The sequence below is a fragment of the Scyliorhinus canicula genome, chromosome 5 (assembly GCF_902713615.1).
Source record: "Scyliorhinus canicula chromosome 5, sScyCan1.1, whole genome shotgun sequence".
In the NCBI taxonomy this organism is placed as follows: Eukaryota; Metazoa; Chordata; class Chondrichthyes; order Carcharhiniformes; family Scyliorhinidae; genus Scyliorhinus; species Scyliorhinus canicula.
Window position 1 is genome coordinate 223761547 of NC_052150.1, and position 18738 is coordinate 223780284.

At 51.1% G+C, this 18738-nt stretch overlaps 2 protein-coding genes across 5 annotated transcripts in view; both read left to right on the forward strand.

Moving 5' to 3' along the window:
- On the forward strand, nt 1–10635 carry si:dkey-12e7.1 (uncharacterized protein LOC557553 homolog). Its single transcript, XM_038798620.1, has 2 exons — nt 1–241; nt 8668–10635. The coding sequence occupies exon 2, from the start codon at nt 8833–8835 to the stop codon at nt 9967–9969; it is 1137 nt and encodes a 378-aa protein (XP_038654548.1). The 5' UTR covers nt 1–241; nt 8668–8832; the 3' UTR covers nt 9970–10635.
- si:ch73-174h16.4 (leucine-rich repeat-containing protein 14) overlaps nt 9753–18738 on the forward strand; it is a 24193-nt gene continuing 15207 nt past the window's right edge. The window contains exons 1-3 of one of the 4 annotated variants that reach the window (XM_038798618.1): nt 9753–9915; nt 16229–16601; nt 18349–18390. In XM_038798618.1, the coding sequence (XP_038654546.1) occupies nt 16276–16601; nt 18349–18390 (368 nt within the window). In that variant the 5' untranslated portion in view covers nt 9753–9915; nt 16229–16275. Of the gene's footprint in view, nt 9916–14703; nt 14853–16228; nt 16602–18348; nt 18391–18738 lie in introns of those variants that run through there. The other 3 variants (XM_038798616.1, XM_038798617.1, XM_038798619.1) reach the window with 3 other exon arrangements.

Here is an 18738-nt window from a genome sequence, read left to right on the forward strand (position 1 = left end):
GCACTGTGACCCACAGGTGAGAGGCTGCAGTACCGGCTCTGTCCACACTGGGGCGAACCTCCCCGGCTCCCGGCTCAGCTCCTCCGGATCGCGGAAGGAGTCGGTGGCGGATCCGGATCCGGCTCCTGGGGGCTGTTCCCGGGCTGACGGCTCCAATCGCAGCCGACCGGGGCCCGGCTGACTGGGCAGCTGGATGCAGCGAGTGGAGTTTGCAGAGAGGGGGTGTTGCAGGGAGGGGCTGGTAAGTGGGATCTCTGCACAGCAACAAGAGGCTCTTTGTGTGGATGTGCGGATTCCTCAGATCATTTAACTTGTGTTTTATTCCTGATCAAAGATGCCCTCCGCCCCCCTGCCCCTGCCCCACTGCCCCCTTGGCTCCCTGCCCCCTGCCCTCTCCATCCTGCCCCCCCCCCCAGCCCCCTTGCCCCTTTGCTCCCTGCCCGCCTGCCCCCTCGCCCCTGCCCCCTTGCCCCCTCCATGCTGCCCCTCCCCCCAGCCCCCTGCTCCCCTGCCCCCTCCATCCTGCCCCTCCCCCCAGCCCCCAGCCCCCTGCTCCCCTGCCCCCTGCTCCCCCCCAGCCCCCTGCCCCCTCGCCCCCCACCCCTGCCCCCAGAGCTGGAACCCCCCCAGGGTGAGAGCCCAGTGTATCTGAGTCCTGGCTCTGAGCTGCTTGCACCCCTGGCTATGGGGCTAATTCTGCTTTTGGGGCTAATGTGTCTCCAATGGATCTCTGAACTCTAACCCTTCACTTCCTGGATCCCTCCTTTGCCCTGAGATACCCCAGGGGTACCCTCCCCCCCCCCCCCCATGGGGCTTGTGTACAGATGGGGAGCAAAGGCTGACTTTACAGGGATCAACCTGGCAACTGGGGAGGGGAGAGATACACAGTGAGAGGCAAACATACAAAATACTGAAGCAGCTTCACAGGATTGATACTGAGAACACGTTTCCACAGGCTCACCACCCTCGGGAGTGAAGACATTTCTTCCCCATCTCAGTCTGAAACGGCCCTCCCGTATCCTGAGGCCGTGACCCCTGCTCTCGGCCAGTGAAGGCAATCTGGGCCAGAGAGTGGGCCGCACGAGTGGGCCCCCGTTTCGGTAGTACACTGGTCAGCACTTGCTTCACAGCGCCAGGGTCCCAGGTTCGATTTCCGGCTTGGGTTAATGTCTGTGCGGCGTCTGCACGTTCTCCCCGTGTATGCGTGGGTTTCCTCCGGGTGCTCCGGTTTCCTCCCACAAGTCCCGAAAAACGTGCTTGTTAGGTGAATTGGACATTCGGAATTCTCCTTCAGTGTACCCGAACAGGCGACGGAATGTGGCGACTAGGGGATTTTCACAGTAACTTCATTACAGTGTTAATGTAAGCCTACTTGTGACACTAATAAAGATTATTATTGTCTCCGTGGGCCCCAAGGTTGAAATTGGGCTTGTTCACAAACCATGACCCCACAAATAAGATTAAATACATTTAACACACGCTGAATATTTCACAAGTTACAGAAAATGCTGGATCATTTCTATAATAACAGAACTGTCATTAACTTCAAATGGTTAAAAACAAGGGAAAGGTGAACAGTTTGGACACAGAGGGATGGGCAGGGTTCTCAGAGTCCATGTTGTGAGCAATTAGCACACATCTCACTTCATTCGTCCTCGCTCTATGTGTGCATCACTTCAGTCATACAGGCAGGAACAGAAGTGATAGGGAATGGAAATCGGCAGAACGTGGGAACGCTGCGTGTGAGCAACGGTCAACTAACTGTCTTCCGGGCCACAGGTGGCCTTCGGCCCGCTGATTGCCCACCATTATTCTAGACCCCTTGCCTCCCCCAGCCAGGGGAAACATCATCTCTACGCCCCGTGTGCCCAGCCCTGTCAGAATCTTATATGTTTCAATGTGATCCCCTTTCATTAATCCTGGTCCAATAGTCGCCCAGTCAACACAATCTCTCCTCACACGGCAATCCTGCCTTCCCAGGAATTAGCCTGGCGACCTTCGCTGCATTCCCGCTCCGACAAGTAATTCTTCCTTAGTTAAGGAATCCAAAACTACACACAATACTCAAGGTGTGATTTCACCAATGCCCTGTACAACTGCACAAAGGCATCCTTGCTCCTGAACTCAAGTCCTTTCGCAATGAAGGCCAACATACCATTGACCTTCCGAAATGCTGTACCTGTGTGCTTACTTTCCGTGACTGGTGTATGAGGACACCCAGGACCCTTTGTACATCAACATTTCCCAATCTGGTGTGGGAGCGGCTGCGATTTCACAAGCTCTGCTCAGCTTTCAATCCTTTATCCGAGTACACATTTCATAATGGTCTTCTTTGGGGGGATTTATGTCTTGTCCTGTGTCCCTGGACAATCCCGACCAGAGTTCTGGGATGAGGAGCTGTGTTAACTCAGAGAAGATCCTGGTTTGACCGTGGTGGTCGGAATGAGGCCCGGCTGGAGGTGCCGTTGTTACTGTGAACGGGACTTTGCCCTGGCGGTGCTGGGTGTATGGGGATTATGGGAATGTTGTTCTGGATGAGGATCTCCGCTCCGTGGTGCAGGGCTTTGGAGCTCACTTTGCGAACCAGCACAATTGCGAGGTTTCGTTGGGAGAATGGTGGAGAGCTCTTTCCCTGGTCAGGGCCCCCCTTGGATTCGTTGCCATCCTGCTGCATGGTGTGACGTCTATCCTGACGGGTTCAGGAGCTAGGCGTTGGACAAGGATTGGTCTGTGAGCCCGGTCCCTGGAGAGAAATGTTCCCGATTGGGTTTGAAAATTGGCGGCCATGATTTATCAATGTTGATCTGGAGGCAGGACATCTCAGCTTCGACACGGCACAGTGTATCTGGCCACCCCACAACTCATCCAATATTATTCTGTCCTCGATACTTGTCATGAGGGGGAGGTGGCTGATTGTGTCATCGCCCCCCCCTCGGCTGTGAATAACTTGGGCGTTGGAATGGAGGAAGTGAAGGTGCTTTGTTCGTTGGTATGCTGGAGAGATCCTGAGGAGTGTTCGCTGATCCTGTCACGCCTTTGGCCTTTTCGAACAACACAAATGGTGTTGTTACCCTGCAATTCTTCAATAACCCTCGATGTTGTTGTTGTCTTTTCCCAGTCTTATGGTCTATGGGAGGTTCTCCTTATTATTACGGTGGGGGGGGGGGGGGGGGGAGGAATTCGGCCCATCCTTCTCAGGCTGTCCAGTTATTAGGAGTCTTGACGGTTCCTCTTTTTTTCAGTGATGGGGGTCTCCCTGGCTTGGGGCTGGTGTAAATTTGTTTAGTGTAAATGGGGATGGTGTACTGCCCTGGGTGTGGTTGGTAAGGTGTAGGAGCAGCTGGGGGTGTAGGTTTTTGGGTATACTGGAGGTCCTGCGGGTATTGATTCCTGTGTGTGGAAGTGTGCTGGTGTAGGCCAGGTCTGGTGCTGTGGTTGGTCTCCTTGTTTCCCCCTGGAGCTTGGGATGTCCTTTCTCGAAGACGCTGATTAAGGACATCCCCAGGGGCTGGGTTTTGCTTCTTCTGTACATCGGGGCCTGGGGTTGAGCCCAGTCCTGAACTTTGATTCGTATCCTGTTCCCTCCCAAATGGGCGGGACCTTTTCATGGAGCAGCTTTTCCTCTTCTTCATACTGGGCGATGGGCATTCACCAGGGGAATACGGGCTCTGTTGGGTCCTGACCCTTTGTTATCCTAAGATCCATCCCAGGTAGTTCTCTGTCCCTTTTGTTGGGAGGCATTGACGGCCCTGATCATAATCAGAATGTATGGCTGCTGGTCCTCCCTGAATAACTGTACGGAATGATAGAATTATGGCATTTACAGTACAGAAGAAGGCCATTCAGCCCATCGAGTCTGCACTGGGTCTTGGAAAGAACACCTCCATCCTATGCCCATAACCCTACCCAACGTTTTTGGACCCCAAGGGAAATTTAGCATGGCCAATCCACCCAACCCGCACATCTTTGGACTGTGGGAGGAAACCGAAGCACTTAGAGGAAACCCACGCACACACGGGGAGAACGTGCAGACTCCGCACTGACAGTGACCCAAGCCAGGAATCGAACCTGGGACCCTGGAGCTGTGAAGCAACAGTGCTAACCACTGTGCTACCGTGCCGCCCTAATGAAGTGGAAAATGTGGGCATCGATCCCACTACCTCTCACATGCTAAGCGAGCGCTCTACCATTTGAGCTAATTCCCCCAACCTGGCATGTGCCAGAACCAATGATGTTGGTTCTGTACTGGGTCTGAGGCTGTGGTTATGTTGTGCTGTGTGGTATTTATGTAACATCCCATTAGAACTGGGGTCCTCTCCAATTTTCTTTGCATGTTTACTTTTTTTTAAATGTCGGCAAAAAGAATCCATGATTGGTTCCTGCAGGGGAACAGCTGGGTCTGGTATCTGAGGAGAGGAGGTGGCAGTGCGTGAGTGGCAGTGCTGGACGGGAGGGAGGAGAGGAGGTGGCAGTGCGTGAGTGGCAGTGCTGGACGGGAGGGAGGAGAGGAGGTGGCAGTGCGTGAGTGGCAGTGCTGGACGGGAGGGAGGAGAGGAGGTGGCAGTGCGTGAGTGGCAGTGCTGGACGGGAGGGAGGAGAGGAGGTGGCAGTGCGCGAGTGGCAGTGCTGGACGGGAGGGAGGAGAGGAGGTGGCAGTGTGTGAGTGGCAGTGCTGGACGGGAGGGAGGAGAGGAGGTGGCAGTGCGTGAGTGGCAGTGCTGGACGGGAGGGAGGAGAGGAGGTGGCAGTGCGTGAGTGGCAGTGCTGGACGGGAGGGAGGAGAGGAGGTGGCAGTGCGTGAGTGGCAGTGCTGGACGGGAGGGAGGAGAGGAGGTGGCAGTGCGTGAGTGGCAGTGCTGGACGGGAGGGAGGTATATATTGGTGTGCAGTAGAACATGGCCCAGGAAAATTATCCTGAGCTCACGTGGCAATTCCGACCAATCGCTGAATGGGAAGGTGTACCTCTCCTTTCAGCGAGGCAGCACGGTAGCATTGTGGCTAGCACAATCGCTTCACAGCTCCAGGGTCCCAGGTTCGATTCTGGCTTGGGTCACTGTCTGTGCGGAGTCTGCACATCCTCCCCGTGTCTGTGTGGGTTTCCTCCGGGTGCTCCGGTTTCCTCCCTGTGCAGGTTAGGTGGATTGGCCATGATAAATTGCCCTTAGTGTCCAAAATTGCCCTTAGTGTTGGGTGGGGTTACTGGGTTATGGGGATAGGGTGGAGATGTTGACCTTGGGTAGGCTCTTTCCAAGAGCCGGTGCAGACTCGATGGGCCGAATGGCCTCCTTCTGCACTGTAAATTCTATGACACCTATGCTGTTTATGGGATCTTGCTGTGCGCACATTGGGCTGCGGCCGGATTTCCCACACGTCTTCAAATCAAACGGCCGTGAACAGCTTTGGGGATGATCCTGCGTAATTTTACCATGTTTGCATGACCCATTTCTCCTTGTTTATCCGGTGGGGCTTTTCAAGGCATCAAGTTATGTCTGATGATTGTATCGAGCTGGTTCTAATGCTGTTCTCCTGTCTCCCTCTGTATTCATGTCTGCTTCCTGTGCTGTGTCATTCCTGTGGTTTTGCAGTGTTTATTTGTCAAAATGTAAAACCTTAATAAACATAGATAGAATTTACAGTGCAGAAGGAGGCCATTCGGCCCATCGAGTCTGCACCGGCTCTTGGAAAGAGCATCCTACCCAAGGTCAACACCTCCACCCTATCCCCATAACCCAGTAACCCCACCCAACACTAAGGGAAATTTTGGACACTAAGGGCAATTTAGCATGGCCAATCCACCTAACCTGCACATCTTTGGACTGTGGGAGGAAACCGGAGCACCCGGAGGAAACCCACGCACACACGGGGAGGACGTGCAGACTCTGTGCAGACTCCGCACAGACAGTGACCCAAGCCAGAATCGAACCTGGGACCCTGGAGCTGTGAAGCAATTGTGCTATCCACAATGCTACCGTGCTGCCAACATATTTAAAAAAAACTCGGAACTATTACTTTGGTTTCTCTCATCCAAATCATTGATGTATATTGTGAATAGCGGTGTCCCAAACACTAATTCCTGCAGGACCCCACTAGTCACTCCCTGCCACTCTGAAAAATATTGATTTATTCAGACTCTCAGTTTCTTGTCTGTTAACCAATTCTCAATCTATGTCAACATATTACCTCCCCAATACCATGCGCTTTAATTTTTGCACGCTAACCTCTTACATGGGACTTTATCATAAGCTTTCTGAAAAGCCAAATATATCACATCCACTCGTTCATCCTTATCTACTCTGCTCGTTACTTCTTCAAAAAACTCTGGTAGATTATTCAAACATGATTTCCCTTTCATAAATCCATTTTGACTTGTCTAATCCCATTGATATTTTCTAAGTGTCCTATTATTATGTCCATTATAATAGATTTGAGCATTTTCCCTATGGCTGATGTTAGGCTAATTGGTCTGTAATTCCCTGTTTTGTCTCTCCCCTCCTTTTTATAAACAGTGCGATTACATCTACCAGCCTCCAGTCTGCTGGAGCTATTCCAGAATCTACAGACTTTTGCAAGTTGACAACCAACATCCAATATTTCCACGGTCACCTCCTTTCCCCTGGGATGTGGGGTTGAGGTTGCTATCAAATCAGCCATGATCTTATTGAATGGCAGAGCAGGATTGAGGGGCCGAGTGGCGGCCTCCTGGTCCTGATTCATATGTTTGTAAAGGGACAGTTTGAGGGAGAATCGATCAATGAGTAACGCAGCAAGGAACCAACAGATTTCTTTATAAACACAAATAGAAAAGTGGTGGTCAAAGATGGGACAATTAGGAATTGAGAGATGTTCTTGTCAGGGTGGAGGACATGGTGGGGTACTCAGTGAGTACTCTGCATCTATCTTCACCAAATAAGATTGAGTCGATGTCAGTAAAAGCGGTTATAGAGAAACGGGATGGAATAAAAATAGATAGAGAATATACTTTTTGTTTCATTGTGGGATGCGGGTGTCTTGAATTGAGCGGCCTGCTCGACCATTTCACAGGGTATTTAAGAGACCACCATATTACTGGAGTCACATGTAGGCCAGACCAGGTAAGGGCGGCAGATTTCCTTCCCTAAAATACATTTGTGAACCAGATGTTTTTAACGACAATGGTTTTATGGTTTTTTAATCCCAGATCATTGAATTTGTGGTGGAATTTGGGACCTGGGGGCCCCTTGGGTCTCTGCATTTCTAGTCCAGTGACAATACCACTAGGTCATCGCCTCCCCTTAGACTTCAAGGTCAGCTGGTCTGGATGGGTTCTATCCCAGGCACGGAGGGAAGTAAAGGTGAAAATTGCAGAGGCTTTGACCTGAGTTTTCCAAACCTCCACATCTATGAGATTGGTGGAGGGACGTTGCAAATTTAAGAGCCCTACGTTTTTTTAAACTCACGGTCAGTCAGTTAGCCCAAGAACATTTGAGGCAATAATTCAGGATAAAATGAATTAATATTTGGGAAAGAGTAGGTTGAAGTAATTAAATTAATCGCAGATTTGTTAGAGGTAAATTTGTGCTCAACCAACTTGATTGAACTGTTTGAAGTAACGGTGAGTGTGGATGAGGGCAGTGCAGCTGATGCTGGGTAAATGGACTTTCAAAAGGTGCTTGATAAAGTGCCACATGATAGACTTGCGGGATAAAATGGACAGTGACTAATCAGAAGGTTGGGGTGAAGGTTGGGGCTGGTTTAGCACACAGGGCTAAATCGCTGGCTTTTAAAACAGACCAAGGCAGGCCAGCAGCACGGTTTAGTTCCCGTAGCAGCCTCCCCGAACAGGCACCGGAATGTGACGACTAGGGGCTTTTCACAGTAACTTCATTGAAGCCTACTCTTGACAATAAGGGATTTTCATTTTCAATTTTCACTTCATGGGTGTTTCTCAAACTGACAGCAAGTAAAGGTGGTCCCCATGGGCTCAGCATTGGTATCACTGATCTTTGCGATCAAATTAATGACCTGGACATTGTGTTCAATTCTGGGCATCGCACTCAAGGAACGGCTCCAGGTATTTCGGTCAATGTGGAGAGATTGGGAAAGCAGGGAGTGTCCTCCTTCGAGCAGGGAAGGTTAAGTAATAGAGATGTTGGAAATGATGAATGGGTTTGGATGGAGTAAATAACGAGACAGAGTTCTCACTGGCAACATGCCAATGCTCTGGGGGGCAAGGGTTCAAATCCCACCACAGCAACTGGTGGAATTTAAATTCAATTAGTACAATGTTGAATTGGAAACTAGTCTCAGTAATGGTCACCGGTTGTTGTTAAAACCCTGTCTGGTTCACTAATGTCCTTTGGGGAAGAGGAAATCTGTCGTCCTGACCTGGTCTGGTCTACATGTGACTCCACACCTTAGCTGCTCTCAGCAATGGCCCAGCAAGCCACTAGGTTCAAGGGCAATTAGGGATGGGTAATAAAAGATGAAAGGTATATTTATTGTCAGAGTGAAGCTTCTCTCTCAGATCAACTGCCCCGATAGAGAAATCCAGAGATCACTTAACAATTAGAGGACACTTGTTGATTATGGAATTGGAGTTTGTTCCTTCAAGAGGGGGAATTGTGCACTCAGTTTACTAACACTCAGTTAAATCACCTTCTTTCTTTTTATTCCCCTCACTTCTTTTAGGAATCTCCAGCGGCCAGGAGGTGCTGAAGCTTCTGGGTGTTCCAGAGCGGGTGACAGAGATTGATGTAAGACCCCCACACCGCCCACATGCTGAGTGACAAATCCATTTCTTTGTCAGACTAAGACGGCGATGCCTCTGACCAAGGCTATCCGCATCATCTGGCAATGCCGCGGAAGAGGAAGCGAGTTCGCCCAGCCAGAGCTGGTGGTGTGCAGAGAGGGACGGGCAGAGAGCTGGCGGGACGCCAGCTTTTCCTCTTTAACGCTTTGCCACCCGAGTGCCAAGTCTACTGTTTCTCGTTCCTGTCGGACGTGGAGAAGTGCCGGGTAGCCTTGGTCTGCCAAGGCTGGAGCCAGCTGATGAGGACCTCCAGGCTGTGGCAGCAAGCGGACTTTGCCTGCCTGGGCACTTTCTGGGGCTGGGAAGGAGCACTACTGTCCGGTGCCAGGGACCACGAGCGCTGGAAGGAGCGGGTGGAGAACTATGCCTACCACCTGATGTCGCGTGGTGCCAGCCTCCTGGTGTTACGCGCCAGCTTCGACCTGGGAGATGAGCAGACCAACTGGACTCAGTTCCTTCTGCGATTCCTGGAGGGGGTGAACTGCCGGGATTTAGAGGAGCTGGAACTGAACTGGACCCTCAATCCCCTGGAGCCGTTGCCCACTAATCGCCAGCCCAGCATGACCCAGGTGGGCATGACCAAGGCCGGCCAGGTCACCAACTTCCAGACCCTTCTAGAGAGACTGGGCCCTGTCTCACCAGGTCTCCGACAGGCCAGCTTGCCCTTTGATTGGTCAGAGCGCTCGGTCCAGTTACTGACTGGCTTCCAGCAGTTAAAGTGTTTGGAGCTGAAGAACTTTTGGGTTTTTAAAGGAGTCTGTCCCAGCAGCATGCACCGGCTAACTCGAGCCCTTCCGAACCTCAAGAGGCTGATCCTGCAGGTTCTCATCCCTGTTAGAGACCTGGAGGTCACGTACACATTGGAATCCACCTCCTTGGAGTTCCTGGATGTCTCCCAGAGCCGGGGCCTGGTCTTCAACCTCCTGAATCTCCCTCAGCTGAAGGAGCTGAAGATCAGGAAGACCATCAGGGGAATTGTCCTGAACACTCAGACCCAGCTGGACATCCAGAGCCGCTGGCCCTGCCTCTATACCCTCCTCCAGGAGGGAGTGCCCAACCTGCGGACACTCAACCACCACCAGCTGCTACCATCCTGGCAGCGTGAGGCCGATGGGGACCTGGCAGAGGTACTGGCACAGGCATGTTACTGCATTCAGCACTCTGACACCTGGCTCCTCTGATCCGCCCTCCCAGATATCACTTTCCATGCCTTATTTCTATTTGAATCTATTTTTACCCCTTCCCTCTCCTCAACCCTTTCTACCCCTAACTCTCCACTCATAACCCCTTAACTCTCCACTCATAACCCCTTAACTCTCCACTCATAACCCCTTAACTCTCCACTCATAACCCCTGAACTCTCCACTCATAACCCCTGAACTCTCCACTCATAACCCCTTAACTCTCCACTCATAACCCCTTAATTCTCCACTCATAACCCCATAACTCTCCACTCATAACCCCATAACTCTCCATTCATAACCCCTTAACTCTCCACTCATAACCCCTTAACTCTCCACTCATAACCCCTTAACTCTCCACTCGTAACCCCTTAACTCTCCACTCGTAACCCCTTAACTCTCCACTCATAACCCCTTAACTCTCCACTCATAACCCCTTAACTCTCCATTCATAACCCCTTAACTCTTCACTCAACCCTCACAGATAACCGCCCCTCTGACCCTCTTTTCAGTGTCACCTTCCCAACCCCTCCTGTTGGGAGAGTAGAGGGAGCATTACTCTGTATCTAACCCCATGCTGTATCTGATCTGGGAGTGTTTGATGGGGACAGTGCAGAGAGAGGTGTACTCTGTATCTAACTCTGCACTGTACCTGCCCTGATTGTGTTTGATGGGGACCGTGTAGATGGTGATTTACTCTGTATCTAACCCCGTGCTTTCCCTGTCCTGGGAGTGTTTGATGGGGACAGTGTAGAGGAAGCTTAACTCTGTATCTAACCCCGTGCTCTACCTGTCCTGGGAGTGTTTGATGGGGATGGTGTAGAGGGAGCTTTACTCTGTATCTAACCCCGTGCTGTACCTGTCCTGGGAGTGTTTGATGGGGATGGTGTAGAGGGAGCTTTACTCTGTATCTAACCCCGTGCTGTACCTGTCCTGGGAGTGTTTGATGGGGACAGTGTAGACGGAGCTTTACTCTGTATCTAACCCCGTGCTGTACCTGTCCTGGGAGTGTTTGATGGGGATAGTGTCGAGGGAGCTTTACTCTGTATCTAACCCCGTGCTGTACCTGTCCTGGGAGTGTTTGATGGGGACAGTGTAGAGGGAGATTTACTCTGTATCTAACCCCGTGCTGTACCTGCCCTGATTGTGTTTGATGGGGACCGTGTAGATGGTGATTTACTCTGTATCTAACCCCGTGCTTTCCCTGTCCTGGGAGTGTTTGATGGGGACAGTGTAGAGGGAGCTTTACTCTGTATCTAACCCCGTGCTGTACCTGTCCTGGGAGTGTTTGATGGGGATGGTGTAGAGGGTGCTTACTCCGTATCTAAACATGTGCTGTACCTGTCCTGGGAGTGTTTGATGGGGACAGTGTAGAGGGAGATTTACTCTGTATCTAACCCCGTGCTGTACCTGCCCTGATTGTGTTTGATGGGGACCGTGTAGATGGTGATTTACTCTGTATCTAACCCCGTGCTTTCCCTGTCCTGGGAGTGTTTGATGGGGACAGTGTAGAGGGAGCTTTACTCTGTATCTAACCCCGTGCTGTACCTGTCCTGGGAGTGTTTGATGGGGATGGTGTAGAGGGTGCTTACTCCGTATCTAAACGTGTGCTGTATCTGTCCTGGGAGTGTTTGATGGGAATAGTGTAGAGAGAGCTTTACTCTGTATCTAACCCTGTGCTGTACCTGTCCTGGGAGTGTTTGATGGAGACAGTGTAGACGGAGCTTTACTCTGTATCTAACCCTGCGCTGTACCTGTCCTGGGAGTGTTTGATGGGGACATTGATGAGGGAGATTTACTGTGTATCTTTTCCCGTGCTGTACCTGTCCTGGGAGTGTTTGATACTGAAACTGGGTGAAAGAGGATTGGTGTCATTTCCCAGCATTGCTGTTGAACACCAGAAGACGAACATGGCCCAATATTTTGAACTTTGACCTGGTAGAACCTGTGTGCCTTGAGCAGCAACAGTCTGATTTTGCCTGTAGTTCCCCTGTTGGCTGATCTGTCAACAGGAGAAAGCTGAAAAGGGACTATTGACTTCTGCAGTAGCCTGATGTCAGCATAAACTGCAAGTTTAACTCCTGTCACTTTAAGGCAGGGTTCCTCCGTGTTTTGAGAATTATTTTTAACAATAAAATCTCTGCGGGGATAATGTTGCCGTGTCTCAGACTGTTCCCATCTCTGTATAATGAGCCTGTGGCTTTGTATTGGGGCCATCGCGCAGGCAGACTACACCCTGTTTTTACCGCGAGTGGTAAATTCAGACTCCACCAGAGGCGAGGAAATAAATCTGGAAGCAGTTTGCGCCTCTGTGGTCTTCGCGTTCTAAGACGGTATAGAATCTGTACGGAGATGTCAGAAGCATTGAGAAGGATGATGCTCAATGATGATGTTTCCGCTCGCAGCAAATGCGGAACATGTTCAGCCTCGTTCTTTCTAGGAAAGCGAAGACTGAAGCTGACTCAGTTTGAAGAGTACGGTCGCCTCGAGCAGTAACGTTCCTGGATCAGTAACCCAGAGGCACGAGTTTGAATCACACCATGGCAGCTGTGGGAACTTAATTTCAATTAAATAAAGGTGGAATAAAAAGACCTCATCCGTGATGGTGACTTTGAAGCTACTGGATTATCTCGTAAAAACGCATCTAGTCACCCGGGAATGAAATCTGCCATCCTCACCTGATCTGGCCTCTGTGTCTGCAGGGTGACAAATAACGTAGTTAACTCTGGTCTGTCCCCTCAAATGATCGAGTCACCAACTCATAGAATCCCTGCAGTGCAGACGGAAGCCATTCTTTTTTTTTCTATTCATTCACGGAATGTGGGCGTCGCTGGCTGGGTCAGTATTTATTGCCCATCCCTGAGGGGCAGTTAAGGGTCAACCACATTGCTGTGGGTCTGGAGTCACATGTAGGCCAGACCAGGTAAGGACAGCAGATTTCCTTCCCTAAAGGACATTAGTGAACCAGATGGGTTTTTAACAAGAATTGACAACGGGTTTCATGGTCCTCATTAGACTTTTAATTCCAGATTTTTATTGAATTCAAATTTTACCGTCTGTCATGGTGGGAATCGAACCCTTGTCCCCAGATCAGGACTCTGGGTCTCTGGATTACTAGTCTAACGACAATACCACTATGCCTCGGCCCATTGAGTCTGCACCGACTCTCCGAAAGAGCACCCTGCCTCGGCCCACGCCCCGCCCTATCCCCATAACCCCTGAACACTAAGGGCAATTTGTCACGGCCAATCCACCTAACCTGCACATCTTTGGGCTGTGGGTGGAAACCGGAGCATCCGGAGGAAACCCACGCAGACACGGGGAGAACGTGCAGACTCCACATAGTCACCTGAGGCGGGAATTGAACCCGGGTCCCTGTCGCTGGAAGTGCTAACCACTATGCTACCGTTCCGCCCACTCAGTTGTCAAGAAGATGGCTCATCTACCAGCTTCTCAAGGGAACGGGTAGTAAATTCTGGCCCTGCCTGATTTTTACGCCTGTCCCAGCACCTTTTCCTCTCATCGTCTGCGTGTGCCTTCACTGTCAGCGTAGCCCCGTTCATCTTTCACACCTGTGCTCACTGACCTTCAGCAGCGCAGTCGAGCAATGAGTCGATTTCAAAATTCTCATCCTTACTTCCCTCCGTATCCTCGCTCCTGTCCCTCTCTCTAACCTCCTGCAAACTGCACCCTCCCCAACCTCTGAGATGTCCCTGCTCCTGTCATCCTGGCCATTGCCAGTTAGAATCGACCCACCACTTCGCTGCCAGGACGCTAACTTCTGGAACACCCTCTCTCTCTGCCTTGCTCACTCACTCTGGAATACCCTCCCACTCCGCCTCACTCACTCAGGAACACCCTCTCTCTCACTCACTCTGGAACACCCTCTCACTCCACCTCACTGTCAGATTGTTATCCCGGCTCCTTTCTCACAGTCGGATTGTCTTTTGGTTGTTTTTTGGGAGGAAACCGGAGCTCCCGGAGGAAACCCACGCAGACACGGGGAGAACGTGTAGACTCCACACAGACAGTGACCCAAGCCGGGAATCGAACCTGGGACCCTGCCGCTGTGAAGCAACACTGCTAACCACTACCGTGCCGCACAATTAGTCAGACGGTGCATCCTTCTTGTAGTGAATCTCTCTCTGAATGGAACATATCTTTGCCCAGAGTATTGCAATTATCTCCTTAAATATCTGTCGTTGCTTCTCTGATTCTGAATATTATAAATATTTTTTAAGGAAGAATAAACGTTTGAAGAAAAGATTTTACAGGGCTGTAGGGAAAACGCAGCGGGTGTGGGACTGAGTGGGCAACTGCTTCAAGGAGCACGAGGGGCCGAATGGACTCCATTTCCCGCCAGTTTATTTTGGCTTCGCCTTTTCCCCAAACTACAGTTCCAAAGGTGGCCAGGAGCTGGCGCAGCGGAGGAGCTCGAACCTTTGACCTCCCGGCTCCAGGTGGCGCTGTGAGGGGATGCCGCAGTCCTGGGCAGGCCGGGAATGGAGAGCGCCGCTAATCTGACCCCGCCTCCTTAACTCTGGGCCCCGCCTGCTGCCTCGGGAGATTTGGGGGGGGGGGGGGGAGACGAGACTCGCCGCTAACCGAGCCACGCCCCTCATGGTCCCCGCCTCCTGCTGGAGAGGAGGCCTCGTCCCCGCCTCCGCCTCCCCAGAGGCCACACCCCTCTCCCAGGCCCCGCCCCCTTACCCAAGCCGTCCGCGCTAGGAGATGACGTCACAATCCGGAGAGCAGGACGGGAAGGGTAGCCTTTGCGCAGGCGCAGCTCCTCCGCGGGGACATGGCAACGGTTCCGTCTCCATGGCGTGTCAGCGCCCGCCGTCCCCACCCATAGTCTCAACCGCGGCCCGAGAACAGGCAAGGTGCAGCCCGGGGGAGGGGCAAGGCCTCAGGCAGGGCCCCTGCCTGAGGCCCGGATTCGGGGGCGGCTGCAGGCCCAGCCGGGGTCTCCTGGGCCAGACTGCAGGCCCAGCCGGGGGTCTCCTGGGCCAGACATTCCAGTGTGTTGGTTAATATTAGATTTGCTGTGCTGAGCCATCGGGGTGGAAGGTCCGCTTGTGTCAGCTGCCGGGCTGGACTGCAGCCTCACTTTGTCTCTTTGGGGAAGACATTGATACTAAAGAACTCATTGCAAAGCCCCATCTCCCCTTGGCCTGTCTGTAAGGCAGCACAAGCATCGGCTCCCTGCCCTCCAGACCGGGACAGCAGAATTTAATTCCCAGCAAAGTCCTGTTCCCCTATCAAGGGATTGGGGTGTAGTGATAAGTCCATGTCACTGGAGTAGGCCAGATAGGTGCGTCTGGGGTCACATGTAGGCTACAGTGGGGTAAGGACGGCAGATTTCCTTCCCTAAAGGACATTAGTGAATCAGATGGGTTCTAAGATTTATTGTACTGTGGTACAATAAGCATTATTCTGCCTACAGTCCAGACAGATCATTCCATACGTGAAAAACATAGGGCATACATAAATACACAATGTAAATACATAGACACAGACATAGGGTGAAGCACACGGAGTGCAGTATTTCAGATGTGTGGGGAGATCAGTTCAGTCCATAAGAGGGTCATTCAGGAGTCGTAACAGCAGGGAAGCTGTTTTTGAAGTCTTCTCAGACTTTTGTATCTCCTGCCCAAGGGAAGAGGTTGGAAGAGAGAATAACCTGGGTGGGAGGGGTCTTTGATTATGCTGTCTGCTTTTGCAAGGCAGCGCGAGGTGTACACCAAGTCAATGGATGGGAGGCAAGTTTGTGTGATGGACTAGGCTGTGTTCATGACTCTGAAGTTTCTTGCAGTCTTGGGCCGAGCAGTCGCCATACCAGGCTGTTATGCAGCCAGATAGGATGCTTTCTATGGTGAATCTGTAAAAATTGGTAAGAGTCAATGTGGTCATGCTGAATTTCCTTAGTTTCCTGAGGTGCAGTTGTGCTTTCTTGGTAGCGGCGACATGGGTGGACCAGGGCAGATTGTTGGTGATGTGCACACCGTGGAAGTTTAATCTGTCAACAATCTCCACTGCGGCACCATTGATGCAGACAGGGGTGTGTATTTCCACCAGCTGCCAAAGTTCATTAATCTGTATGGCTTTGAGCATTTGATCATGGTACAGCTGGGATCAGGTAGTCCTGCACAGTAACATGACTGAACAGGTTGCTGGCCCAGAGGTTCAGCAGAGACAACGGTATATAAAGATGAGTTTCTTGGATCTGACAGTTATCTTTCTCTCTCCCACCCACCAGCCATCCACTGATTCCACCATCGTGATCTGGGCTGTTTTTTTGGAAGGATGAATTCACTGGTATTCTTCTGTGCACAAAAAGTGATCTCAGACCACGCCTCGACCCGCAAAGCCCTTGATTACATCCCCCGTGAGATCTACCCAGTGTTGTTTAAAGCTGCCTTCCTGGACATTCGGACACTGGTGCTTCGCGATGTTGTACAGAGATGGCCCTTTAGCATTCTCAACTTCTCCACCATCCTGAAGAGGTGCAAGCACTGCGACCGGGATGTGATCCGGGAGAAGCCAAACAAGCAGTGCTTGCAAGCAGTAATAATGGGAGTGAAGGACTACCTAATGAATGAGCTAAGACAGAACCGCACCCCCACCAACAGGTACTAAGTGGAAAGTTTCCAGCTTGAGTTTACTGCTGTCTAATATTGGGGCCTGTTAATCATTTGACAACTGTAAATTTAAAACCATTTTAGTTGCTCCACTGATATCAGCTGAGTGACACAGACCAGGAACATGCCAACTCCATTCTCTCCTGAACCTTCTAACCTCGGCATTGGGTATTACTGTTAACTCACCTTGCCTACTCCCGACAAACTCAGGAAGAAATAACTGGCCAGTATCTCCCTCCCCCATGCCGATGCTCATCAATACATCTTGGGCAGCACAGTGGTTAGTATTGCTGCTTCACAGCACACGGGTCCCAGGTTCGATTCCCGGCTTGGGTCACTGTCTGCGGAGTCTGCACATTCTCCCTGTCTCTGCGTGGGCTTCCTCCCACAAGTCCCGAAAGACGTGATGTTGGGTCATTTGGACATTCTGAATTCTCCCTCTGTGTACCTGACCAGGCGCCGTAGTGTGGCGACTAGGGGCTTTTCACAGTAACTTAATTGCAGAGTTAATGTAAGCCTACTTGTGACAATAATAAAGATTATTATAAAGATTATTATTCCACATGAGGATGGTGTCTTAGCTGAGAAATCCATGAGTGTCTGCAGTCCTGGAAGTCCTTCTGTTCCGTAGAGGGGGCTGGCAGGGGTAGGAACAGAAGAATATCCAACCTGAGTGAGGCTGCAATTAGTTTTGTGAGTGGGAACTGCACCGTATGCACCTGATCTGGTGCACGAAGGACAAGGTATACAGTTAGCTTCTTCAAAGATTCTTCAGTGGAGATGTTTGGTCCTGCTGCAGTAGCCAAGCACAGTGTTACTTCTGTTCTGTAACCTGGATTATTGGAGGGTATGGTATCACAGTGGTTCGTACAGATGCTTTCACAGCTCCAGGGTCCCCGGTTCAATTCCCGGCTTGGGTCACTGTCTGTGTGGGTTTCCTCCGGGTGCTCCAGTTTCCTCCCACAGTCCAAAGATGTGCAGGTTAGGTGGATTGGCCATGCTCAATTGCCCTTAGTGTCCAAGAGGGTTAGGTGGGGTTACAGGGGATAGGGTGGAGGTGTGGGCTTGGGTAGGGTGCTCTTTCCAAGGGCCAGTGGAGACTCGATGGGCCTAATGGCCTCCTTCTTCACTGTAAATTCTATGTCATAGCATCAGACTGATGTGAAGTGAAGATGGTGGTGTTGTGGTAATGTCGGTGGGGGCTGCTAATCCAGAGGCCCAGGCTAATATTCTGGGTTCAAATCCCACTGTCAACTGGTGGAATTAAAATTCAATTAATAAATCTGCAATAACCCATCTGGTTCACTGATGTCCACCAGGGAAGGAAATCTGCCTCCTTACCTGGTCTGGCCTACACGTGACTCCAGATCCACAGCAATGTGGTTCACTCTTAACTGCCCTTTGAAATGGCTGAGCAAGCCACTCAGTTCAAGGGCAATTAGGGATGGGCAGCAATTGAGTCTCTGAGTCTTCTGTTCTCACACACTCGGTCTATTAGACTGGCTGATCTCTGTACTTATCGACAGTGTGGTGTATTACATGTTTGGTTGTATTGGATCCTTTCAGGAGAATCAGGGTTGGATTAAAGCAGGAGGCATGGCAGAGAGAACCTGGGCATTACTGATGAGTTTAGGAGAGGACTGGGAGACTTCCTACACTTGGAAGGAAAGGGAAGGTGAGGGGGCGGGGGGACAAAGAGCCAAGCTGGAATTGTTAACTTCTTTTTATTATTTTGCAGAAAATCAAAAGCATCAACATCTCAGGACAATATCAAGTTTAGGTACAGCAAATATTATTAAAGCACAGAAAGTTAGTACTTTATCATGTAGAGTTTTTGTGTGTCTCAGGGCGAGTCTCAAAATAAACCCCTACCTGCTCAGAATAATTTGGGATGCAATCCTCTCCCTGCCTGTGGTGCTCGGCAGGAGTGTCTTTGACTTTGTCCCCTCCTCTTAAACTGGAGATACCTGCTTGATCTGCCTATCGTATGCTTCGTGAGAAAGTCATAGACCTTGCCCTCCACCCCAAAGCCCTCTAAAGTGGGAGAGCCATGGACTCTTTCCTGGAAGGGGCTGGTTTAGCACAGGGCTAAATCGCTGGCTTTTAAAGCAGACCAAGGCAGGCCAGC

Coding starts and splice junctions, on each gene's coding strand:
- si:dkey-12e7.1 (XM_038798620.1), top strand. CDS start 8,833: ATGCCGCGGAAGAGGAAGCGAGTTCGCCCAGCCAGAGCTGGTGGTGTG.